Genomic DNA, 11,960 nt, shown 5'->3' on the forward strand with positions numbered 1-11,960 from the left:
TGAATGGAATATACTTTGAACAACTCTTCTTTAGAGCGTGTTTCCTGAACACATGCACCAAAACCCTTCTTGTGGTTTGAATCATAATAGTTCGTTATTTTCACTTCAACTATTTTTTGTTTCTCACGAACAACTCAATATATAAACTTTGACTAGTAGAAATTCAAGATTTTTGGTTGGTCCATCCAGTTGTTTTTTGCGAAATAATTTCAGCTGACATCAATAAAGGTAACATTAGGCGGTTTTAGAGAAAACACATTATATCCTGTCAGCTTGGTTAATACCAAGAAAAACACAATTATGAGGAAACATTCTCCTCATATTCATACCCTAGACTCATCTTCACCCTTCTCTCTCTCCATCCATAGCTATCGAACCCTACTGCTGCTTCACCACCACCTAGCCCTCCTTTCCGCGACATGTTTCACTGATCCGCTTTGCAGACCCTCAACTGACAACTTTCACGGATCCCCATTATTGCTAGCCTAATTAAGCCTTTGTACTGCCAACAGTGAGCCCTCTTTGCCCTCCCTCGACACGGACTTCAATAGATATTCATGCCGGCCACCATCCATATGGCCCACCATCGACAGGGGTGGCTTCTTCGTCGTGGACAACTCTGTTTGCGGTAGAGGCCAAGAGATTCCTTATGGTTTCTGGAGGACTTGACCCCGTCAATGATGTCACCTCTTCTCCCCCTAGCCGATCCCCGAGGCCGCTCGAAAGGGGTGGCCCGCAAATCACGGACACCGAGGTTGTGCACGAGAAAAGCCTCTCGCAGTCGCCACCCTCCCGTAGTGTAGTATAATGCCGTGTTGCTCACGTTTGTGTCGATGGTTTTATTTTTTGTTATGTTTTGTTAAGAAAATTTTGCTAGCGGTAGTTAGATTCAACTAACTGAAATGGATCCGCTTTGGATTGGATTAGTTAGGTTTAGGTTGATTAGGTGCTTAGTTTATTTAGCTACAAGTTAAGTACATGCTATTTATTTGTTAATTTGAGTGTGGTCACTTGTGCCTATGTTAATTTAAATGTGGTCATGCCTATGTCCACTGTTTATATATTTTCTTCTGCTCCATCTCACCTTATATATACTTAATTTTTTTCTTTCACTACTCCATCAAGGGTTGAAAAGAAACATATCACTACCTTTTACTAACCTTTCTTGTCCTGGTAATGACGCAATAGCAAGTTGATGTTTTACCAGCCAGATAAGTTGGGACTTCATTCTCAACTTGGTTAGGAGTTTTTATAATTTGATAATGATTTAAAATATAAATTACTAACCATGCTACGAATAATTTTCCCATTTATTCTTCTGATAAACATCGGCTTGCTCTTGCACGACATATGGTTCCCTTTCATAAGCCGTCCGTGAGAAACACCCCAAATTATTATGTGTTATGCCTTGTTCGCATGCTTTTATTGCATCAAGGAAGGCATTGTGATTTCGTGATGCAGGCACAATATTTGCGGTTTGCCTGCTTTTTGCACTAGATTCATTTACAACCTAGTCACATGCAATAATTATTCGTGATTTCAGAGTTAATCAGTGAAAGGCAGCCCTTTTGAAGATTGACTCTTCATGTTGTTATTTTTTTCGAGAATGGAGCCTACAAGTTGTTAAACTTATTCGTACATCCAAAGGCCAAAGAGCAAGCGAAGGTGGGAGGCTGGAAGCTGGAGCTCCATCAGGCTTCGCCCCGGCATGCCACTGGGTAGCAGCAGCTCCCTTAATCTAATCTACTTGCAACTGCAATTTAATTTAATTAATCTAATCTACAAGTGTACAAGTGTACGTACCCTAGTAAAAGAGATCAAGAATAAAACAATAAATACTCTCGTACTCTAGTACATATTTGATCCTGCCAGCTTAGCAGTGATTCGGGCTGATCCATCTACATCTACAACTACAAACCACGAGTGAAGCTTCCTTATTCCTCTCTTAAGAAGCAGATCCAATTGGAACTTCCGATCAATCGGCATGTCCACTGGTTAGCTAGTGTGGAGAGTGACATCCACTGGCCGCCGCACCTCTGTGCCTTTCTCTGTTAATTTCTTTCGCCGCCCCCTCGATCGTGAGACGATCGATCGGCTGGTTTCCGGATTCGAAGCTGCAACGCTACTCCTACACAGCCGGTATGTAATTATGCATACACCATCGACTCGATCGCGAGCATTAGTTACATATAAGTACATTCGTGAGGGGAGTGTGCCTTTTGTTATCCGTATGAAAATTCACGTGTCTACTGTGCAATGTACATTTGTGCAATTCTAGATTACAGTCACTTGTGGGTACTTCAGGCGACTGAGAATTAGCAAATTCACGGACGAAATCCTGCATTTATCATACATGATAATGTACTGTTATCTATACATTCGCATTTGTGTGGATCCTTTTGGTTTATTACTCCTGATCATGTGTCTGAAACAAAGCCGCGGAAATTTATCCAATTCCAGGTAGTGCAGTGGAGACCAGAGTATCAAGAGGAGAAGATCATTTAGTATGGCTGCAGGGCCGCTGGTGCTATGGAACCACCGGTCGATGCAGATCCTGGTCCTCCTCAGCCTCGGGCTCCAGCTCGTCCTCTTCGTCTTTGCCGGGATCCGCCGGCGTCAGACGCTCCCTGTGCGGAGGTTCCTCCTGTGGCTAGCGTACCTCATAGCCGACTCCACCGCCGTGTACTCCGTCGGCCACCTGTCGTTTGGCAGCGCCGTGCGTGAGAACCAGCTCGTCGCGTTCTGGGCGCCGTTCCTGCTGCTCCACCTCGGCGGCCCGGACAACATCACCGCCTATGCGCTCCAGGACAACCAGCTCTGGCTCCGACACCTCACCGTCCTGATCGTGCAGGTACTAGGAGCGGGCTACGTCCTCAAGAAGCACATCGCCGTCGCCGGCGGCCAGGATGGGAAGCTGCTCCTGATCGCCTCCATTTTGATGTTCGTCGTCGGCTTCGTCAAGTACGCGGAGAGGACGTGGGCGCTCAAGTGCAGCACCCTGGAGAGCATCGCCGCCTCCGTCAATACGCAGCCGGCCGCCATCCACAACCATAACCACCCTCAGGACATAGCCACGGACGAGGAGTTCCACCTGCGACGAGCCCACTCGCTGTTCCATATCTGCAAGCGCGCCATGGTCGACTCCTCGGTGGTCGAGGAGGACTCCATGGACGGCCAAGAAGAGGTCACCAGCAAGCTGATACAAGGCGTCGAGCTGTGGACGCTGATGGAGATCGAGCTCTCCCTCATGTACGACATCCTCTACACCAAGGCGGCAGTGGTGCACACCTTCCGCGGCTACCTAATCCGCTTCATCTCTCCGCTCGCCGTCACCACTTCGCTTCTGCTGTTCCGGTTCACCCCCAAGGATGGCTACATCAGATCCGATGTGGCCATCACCTACATCCTGCTGGGTGGCGCCGTGTTCATGGAGACGATGTCGCTCCTGAACGCGCTGGCATCGTCTTGGACGTTCGCGTTCCTGAGCACCACCAACTGGCACTGGCTTCGGTACACGGCCCTGTGTAACAAGAGATGGGACAAGCTACGCCGCGCCGTCGTGTGGCTTCACGATCTTGTCAAGGGAAGAATTGCCGGTAACAGCAGGTACAAGTCAAGAAGGTGGTCATACACCATCGGGCAGTACAACTTGCTGCACTTCTGCACGCGCCCCGCCGACACGCTCTTCACCAGCCCCCTGCTCGGGAGGTTGGCGAGGGCACTGGCACCCGACGAGTGGTGGAACCGGAAGCACTACTCGGCGACAGTCGAGATGTCTGCTGAGATCAAGTTCCGTATCGCTATCTACATGAGGCGGCTGTACAGCAAAGGGAAGTTCAACATGGGCATGCTGAGGAAGAAATGGGGCCAGAACCCGCTCAAGAGCCGTGGGCTTTACCAGAAAGGCATCCTCAAGGACTCCCTCGGCGTCGAGTTCCAGGAGGGCATCATCATCTGGCACATTGCCACCGAGGTCTTCCTCACAAGGAGCGAGAGAGCCAAGGCCATGGACGCCGAGCCTAAGGTGCACGCCATTAGGGTCATGTCCGACTACATGATGTTCCTCCTGGTGGAACGTCCCTACATGCTGCCGGGCCAGCCCCAGAAAAAGTTGTACCAGCGGACTTGCGAGAGGCTGGTCACCAGGCGATCGGCTGATCCTAGGTACCCGAGCCGTGCACGCGTCTTCAAGGATCTGTTCCGTGTGCGCGATGCCCCACACTCCAGCATTTCTAGGGTTGCCGAGAGAGAGGAGCTCGCCAACAACCTGTACAATGAATACGAGGATAAGGAGTACAGCCACCTTGCTCCTCGTCTCACTCACATGGCGGGACTTGCCAAGGAGCTGCTGGAGAAGGAGAAGGATGGCACCATAGACTCCTTGGAGCTTGTCCTTGATGTGTGGATGGACATTCTCGTCTATGCCAGCAACAAGTGCAGCAGGGAGTCCCATGCCCAGAAGCTCAACAGTGGTGGCGAGCTGACCACCATCTTGTGGCTCATGGCAGAGTACATCTACCAAGCATCGGTTGCCCAAAGAGATGATGTAGTATAATTCATTAATGTCGTGCATGTAAGCATGTTACCATCATGTGTAAGGAACATGGATGTAACCCGCGCGCATCCTGGAAGCGTCTCGCCACCGTGCCACCCCTGTCACCGTCCTCTCCCCTCAGTGGTGGCGAAGACCGGTTCTCTCAGACGGGCAGGTGTCGGCCCCTCATCGTCGTGGCTCAAGCTGGACGGCGACGGTGGAGGCCCTCATCGTTGACAAAGAGATGGCCTTGGCACAGATCAATCTGGTGGCAGATCTCCTCTGCGGTGTGGTTGGGGTAAGTCGATAGGCCACGGGTAGTTCCGGGGCTGGGGTCGAATGTAGTCAGGCTCTCAACCCAGGGGTCGATGAAGTGCACATCTGGGCAATGACAAGGTGGCTGCAACGGTGGATCATTCATCTTGTAAATTTAGTACTGTGGTATATACAACTTGCTAAATAAAGTCAATGCTTTTATAGTAGCATCTATATACATGGCTTCTGTCTTTCACTCTTCCTTCTCAGCTCGTATGAATAGATCACTACAGACTTTTGTTGTTGTAAAGAACGCTTCTTGAATAAAATGCTCAATCAATTGCTTTTGTAGAGAGACAAGTGTACTCTGCATTCAGATCTGGGTTGATGCTTGAGACCATATTTTTATCTACCTATCGGCCTCCCCTCTGATCCCAAATTTTGTATTGTGCAGCTAGCTACCATAGGATTTCGAAGAAGCCCTCGCCAACTAGTTTCTTCCCTTGACACGGGCTGATCACCAGCCCATGTTAATCGCACGAGCCCACGATCGATTGGACCGGCCTCAAGCCTCCTCTGCAAAATCGCCAAAAAATATTCTATTATTAATCTTTAGCACGTAGGCAGCCCAGCCCCAGAAAACCGTCGCACATCCAAATCGCACCAGCCCAGAGAACTGACCGCGGCACCCCACGCGCACGGGACGCATTCGCAGGCCGCCGCCGCCGCCCCATGACGCACGGCTTGCCAGCGGACCCTAGCCGGCAGGTTGGACGGCACCGGGAGAGGGAGACTGGGCCACCGCTGCCGGAAGGAAGAGGCCATGTCCAGAACCACAGATTGTTATATACCCCAAGATCCAACAACGAGGGTAAAGTACTTGTAATCTTGACGATTCAACTTTATTGGCCTGAGTAAATGTTGCAATGCAGGTGAAGGAATCGATGCACGTTCCGGAGGAAAATGGAACGGTGAATTTCATCCTTAGTATATATCCTTGTCCTGAAACTGCAATGGTGACTTGGGAGTGCTCGTTACCTTTGTATCCAAACTGCACTTGCTTTCACATGCAATTTTGTCTTTGAACGTATTGTGCTTTGGAGTGTTGCTTATGGTTGTTAATCTGAGGTCAAGATTGTTCTAGGTTAATCCAAAGTGCATGGCATTCTCAGCATTTTCTTACTGCTATTTTGAATTCAGACATCGACAAGCTATTCAAAGAAAGATGTGTCAACTTACAACACAAGGAAAGTTTGTTGGATCATAATCAACGACAAGGTTAGAACAAAACAATCTACTAGCTTACCCAATGCCATCTACTGTATATAATATTAGAGCGTCTTTTTAGTTTTTACTGACTGACATGTAATGTAATGGATACAAGCTATTTTTTGATAGATGGCATGCCGTTTCGGAATCGGAGCATCTAAATATTAGAGGAAGTTATCAATTAGCAAGGTATCTCTTTGTCTATTCCATGTTGAATTTATCTTATTCATGCACTCTTGGATTGGATGAGCATAAAGTGCATGAATCCACATCAATGTCGTCATGACAAAAAAATTATGCACCTCGGGCCACTCTTATTGTTCATGCATTATGGTGTATGCGAGTATTCTTGAAGTTGAGCCTACCCTGCATTTATGTCCTACATTCGTCATTGCTGGACCACCTTCGCCTGCCATCGTCACTGCTTGGATCTTTGGTTCTGGCAACAAATGCCCAGTGTGAAACCACAAAAAGAACAGAGAGCTAACTACCGCAACTTTGCTGCGACACAACAATCTTGAAAATCCCATCGACAACCACCTCCATCCAAGGACCCTTCTAGCCGGAAGAATTTCAAAAAAAACGATGCCCTCGATAGGCTACAATTTGTTGGGCACCGCCATCGTCACATCTGAGAAGACCCAATCAAAGCTTTCCCCCAAAGCATCTTGGCCAGGAAGGGGGAAACTGCAATCCTGATTCTTCTAGGAATGTAACGGCTCCTGCATGTAGAACCATTCTCGGCTCCAATGGGAGCCACACTGTGTCCCCACTCCACCTACAGGTAGAAGTTGCACATGTCTCCATCCTGCCTAGACCACCACGTCACCGGAGAAGCCGCCACCGTCGAGATGGCCATTGAGTTGATCCGACTGGGAGTTGAATTTACCATTAAGTGCCAAAAAAAATCAACACGCGGGCTGGCATCTGAATGTAATATATTTTGACATGAACTGCCATAGAACATCATGCAATCAACTCTTCTTTAGAGTGGGTTTCCTGAACACATATTCACCGACACCCTTCTTGTGTTGTGAATCGTAATAGCTCACTATTTTCACTTCATAGAAAATTATCTTTTTTGTTTCTCGCAAATAACTCAACATGTAAAATTTGACTAGTAGAATCCCATCTAGTTGTTTTTCGGGAAAATAATTTCAGCCCACATCAGTAAAGGCCACAAATGCTAATTTTAGAGAAACCACATGCAGAAATTACTTAGGTCCTTTCTTCTATGCAACCGCCTTGAACAATACCAAGAAAAGAAACGAAATTATGAGAAAACATACTCCTCATATTCAAACACTAGCCTCATCTTTACCCTTCTCTTTCGTTATCTGCCGCTATCAAACCCTAGCGTTGCTGCTTCACCACTGGTCCACTTTGCACCGCCCTCCACCAAAAATGTGCACTGATCCCCAATCATCGCCAGCCAAAGCATTCGTGCCGCCGCCACCTGACCCCCTCTCCCCGCCCATGACATGGCCTCCACTGACCCCTCACACCGTCTATCATCCATGGAGCCCACCATCGGCAAGATGGCTTCCTCGTCGTGGATGAGACTACTTGGTGGACGAAGCCGATAGATTCTGTATGCTATCCCAAGGACTAGAACCTGTCGTTGTTGTCGCCTCGTATCCCCCCTAGGCGATTCCCTAGGCCACTCGGAGGGCATGGCCGCTGAATCTTCGACCCCGACACCGCACAAGAAAAAGGCCTCCCAAGATCGCCATCCTCCCACAACGAGGTATAGTTCCACGCGGTACCAACCTTGGCGATGAGGATTTTATTTGTTTGCTAGATTTTTGGTATGCTTAGTTATGCTAATTTTCTATGACCGGTTAGGTTCAACTAATTGCAATGGTTCCATCTTGGATTAGATTTGTTAGGTTTAGGTTGATTAGGTGCTTAAATTTATTTAGCTATAGGTTAACTATGATAATTATTTATTAATTTGAGCGTAGTCACTCATGCCTGTGTTAATTTGAATGAGGTCATGCCAAAGTCCACTATCTACATCTCTCATCTTTTGTTCCCTCTCACCTCATATATACATAAAATTCTTCTTTCTCTACTCCATCAACCTTTGAAAAGCAAAATATCACTATCTTTTACCAATCTCCATTGTCCTGCTAATGATGCAATAGCAAGTTGATGTTTTACCAGCCAGATAAGTTGGGACTTCATTGTCAACTTGGTTAGAATTTTTTCATATCTTTATTACTATTTTAAAATAAAAATAGCTAATCATGCTATGAATAAAGTTCCATTATTCTTCTCATAAACATCACCTTGCTCTTGCACTGCATGTGGTTAGCTTTCATAAGCCGTCCGGGAGAAGTACCACAGAATTCTTATAAGTGTGATGCCTTATTTATTCACATGATTTTCTTGCATCAACAAAGACGGCGTGCCACAGGCATAATACTTGCAGTTTGCCTGATGTTCATCCTGGATTCGTTTATAACCTAGTCATGTGTAATAATCATTCTTGATATAGGGCTGACCAGTAAAAGACTAAAAGGCAGAGCTTTTGAAGGCTGACTCTTCAGGTTGTTATTATTCATATATATGTACTACAAAAGGCCAAAGAGCAATCAAGCTCTTTACCCTGCAAAAGAAATGTGGAAATTGTAGCTCCCATCGCCGGCCGGAAACTTCGGCAACCCCATTGCTGCCGCCATTGTTTCTGTGTGCGAGTGCAGCAAGAAATAGTCAAAGTTTGGGCCCTGTGATGGTTTGTAGGTACACTTGCAGAGAGAAAAGTTTGGGTAGCATCTCCTTAATCTAATCTACTTGCAACTGCAACTTTAGTCTAATCTGCAAGTGTACGTACCCGGCCTAGTAAAAAAATTGAGAATAAAATAAATAAATAAATACGGACTACTAGTGATCCCCATTAGTACATACTTGATCCTGCCAGCTTAGCACTGAGTTCGGTCAGATCCATCTACATCTACAACTATAAACCACGAACGAAGCTTCCTTATCCCTTTCTTAAGAAGCAGATCAAACTGAAACTTGTGGTAGACTTTGGATGTCGATCCACACTGGTTAGCTAGTGTGGAGTGACATCCGCTGGCCACTGCACCTATGTGCTTTTCTCCGTTAGTTTCCTTCGCCCCTCCCTCGTCTCAAGATCGGCTGGGTTTCTGAATTCGGAGCTGCAACCTAACTCGCACACAGCCGGTATGTAATTATGCATACACCATCGCTTGTCAATTGCAGTCGATCGCGAGCATTAGTTACATATAAGTACATTTGTGAGGGGAGTGTGCCTTTTGCTATGCGTATGAAAATTCACATGTCTACTGTGTGCACTGTACATTTTGTGCAATTCTAGATTACAATCACTTGTGAGTACTTCAGGCGACTGAGTATTAGCAAATTCACGGACGAAATCCTGCATTTATCATACATGATAATGTACTGTTATCTATACATTCCTTTTGGTTTATTACTCCTGATCATGTGCCTGAAACAAAGCCGCGGAAATTCATCCAATTCCAGGCAGTGCAGTGGAGACCAGAGTGTCAAGAGGAGAAGATCAATTAGTATGGCTGCAGGGCCGCTGGTGCTATGGAACCACCGGTCGATGCAGATCCTGGTCCTCCTCAGCCTTGGGCTCCAGCTCGTCCTCTTCGTCTTTGCCGGGATCCGCCGGCGTCAGACGCTCCCCGTGCGGAGGTTCCTCCTGTGGCTAGCGTACCTCATAGCCGACTCCACCGCCGTGTACGCCGTCGGCCACCTGTCATTTGGCAGCGCCGTGCGTGAGAACCAGCTCGTCGCGTTCTGGGCGCCGTTCCTGCTGCTCCACCTCGGCGGCCCGGACAACATCACCGCCTATGCGCTCCAGGACAACCAGCTCTGGCTCCGACACCTCACCATCCTCATCGTGCAGGTCCTCGGAGCGGGCTACGTCCTCAAGAAGCACATCACCGTCGCCCGCGGCCAGGACGGGAAGCTGCTCCTGATCGCCTCCATTTTGATGTTCGCCCTCGGCTTGGTCAAGTACGGGGAGAGGACGTGGGCGCTCAAGTGCAGCACCCTGGAGAGCATCGGCGCCTCCGTCAAGACCCAGCCGCCCGCCATCCACAACCATAACCATCCTCAGGACATAGCCACGGAGGGGGAGTTCCACCTGCGACGAGCCCACTCGCTGTTCCACATCTGCAAGCGCGCCATCGGCGACTCCTCAGTGGTCGAGGAGGATTCCGTGGAGATCACCGTGCATTTCGGTACAGCAGTACAGGGCGTGGAGCTGTGGACGCTGATGGAGATCGAGCTTTCCCTCATGTACGACGTCCTCTACACCAAGGCAGCCGTCATCCACACCTTCTTCGGCTACCTGGTCCGCTTCGTCGGGCCTCTTAGCGCCATCACCTCGATGCTGCTGTTCCAGTTCACCTCCAAGGACGGCTACGACAGAGCCGACGTCGCCATCACCTACGTCCTGCTGGGCGGCGCCGTGTTCATGGAGACGGCGTCGCTCCTGAACGCGTTGGCGTCATCCTGGACCTTTGCGTTCCTGAGCACTACCAGGTGGAGCTGGCTTCGGTACACCACCCTGTGCAACGAGAGATGGGACAGGCTCCGGCGCGCCGTCGTGTGGCTTCGTAATCTTGTCAAGGGACGAGTTGGCGGTGACAGTAGGTACAAGTCAAGAAGGTGGTCATACACCATCGGGCAGTACAACTTGCTGCATTTCTGCACGCGCCCCGCCGACATGCCGCTCGGTAGGCTGGCCAAGGCAATGGGACTCGACGAGTGGTGGAACCGGAAGCACTACTCGGGGACCGTCGAGATGTCTGGTGAGATCAAGTTCCGTATCGCTCTCTACATGAAGCGGTTGTACAGCAAGGGGAGGTTCAGCACGGGCATGCTAAGGAAGAAGTGGGGCGAGGATCCGCTGGAGAGCCGTGGGCTTTACCACAAAGGCATCCTCAAGGACTCCCTCGGCTTCGAGTTCCAGGAGGGCATCATCATCTGGCACATCGCCACCGAGATCTTCCTTGCCAAAAGCAAGAGAGCCAAGGCAGTGGATGCTGCGCCTGAGGTGCATTTTATTAGGATGATGTCCGACTATATGATGTTCCTATTAGTGGATCGTCCCTACATGCTGCCAGGACAGCCCCAAAAGAAGTTGTACCGGCGGACCTGCGAGAGGCTGGTCACCATGCGATCGGCTGATCCTAGGTACCCGAGTCGTGCACGCATCACGGATCTGTTCTGTGTGTATGATGGCCCAAACTCTAGCACTTCCAGGGTCGCGGAGAGAGTGGAGCTTGCAAACAACTTGTACGATGAGTACCAAGATCGAGAGTATGGCGAAGTTGCTCCTCGCCTCATTCACATGGCTCAACTTGCCAAAGAGCTACTGGAGAAGGAGAGGGATGGCACGACCGACTCTTTGAAGCTTGTCCTGGAAGTGTGGATGGACATTCTTATTTACGCGAGCCACAAGTGCAGCAGGGAGTCCCACGCCCAGAAGCTCAATAGTGGTGGCGAGTTGACAACCATCGTGTGGCTTATGGCAGAACACATATACCTAGCGTCGGCCCCAGAAAGAGATGATGTAATATAATGTTTCTGATAACAATTGCATCCTACTTCATGTATTTATTTATTTTTTGAGAATCCTACTTCATGTATTTATATTGTTTGTGCATAAGTTACATATAGTTATAAAAAAGGGTATTCAACAATGTGAGAGTGAGGGTCAGACTACACATGGACGTACATGGGCCGCCCAGTGCTCACTTAATTAGCCTTTGTGGACATCCGTGGGACTAGCCTCCTCACCAGTAAATTTTGAAATAGTTTTAGTACAGGCTCTTCAGTGAGGAAATACACTTTGATTTCTGGTTGTATTTCATCGCGAGGGCCAAATTTCACGTGGACA

The 11,960-nt window shown here is 48.7% G+C and overlaps 2 protein-coding genes across 2 annotated transcripts; both read left to right on the forward strand.

Moving 5' to 3' along the window:
- Positions 1-1,863: 1,863 nt before the first annotated feature.
- On the forward strand, positions 1,864-5,023 carry LOC123420240. Its single transcript, XM_045107306.1, has 2 exons — positions 1,864-2,139; positions 2,461-5,023. The coding sequence occupies exon 2, from the start codon at positions 2,507-2,509 to the stop codon at positions 4,553-4,555; it is 2,049 nt and encodes a 682-aa protein (XP_044963241.1). The 5' UTR covers positions 1,864-2,139; positions 2,461-2,506; the 3' UTR covers positions 4,556-5,023.
- Positions 5,024-9,072: 4,049 nt separating this feature from the next.
- LOC123420244 lies at positions 9,073-11,692 on the forward strand. The gene is made up of 2 exons (XM_045107308.1): positions 9,073-9,247; positions 9,569-11,692. The coding sequence occupies exon 2, from the start codon at positions 9,615-9,617 to the stop codon at positions 11,640-11,642; it is 2,028 nt and encodes a 675-aa protein (XP_044963243.1). The 5' UTR covers positions 9,073-9,247; positions 9,569-9,614; the 3' UTR covers positions 11,643-11,692.
- Positions 11,693-11,960: the final 268 nt, after the last annotated feature.

The sequence above is a fragment of the Hordeum vulgare genome, unplaced genomic scaffold (genome assembly GCF_904849725.1).
Source record: "Hordeum vulgare subsp. vulgare unplaced genomic scaffold, MorexV3_pseudomolecules_assembly, whole genome shotgun sequence".
NCBI lineage: Eukaryota > Viridiplantae > Streptophyta > Magnoliopsida > Poales > Poaceae > Hordeum > Hordeum vulgare.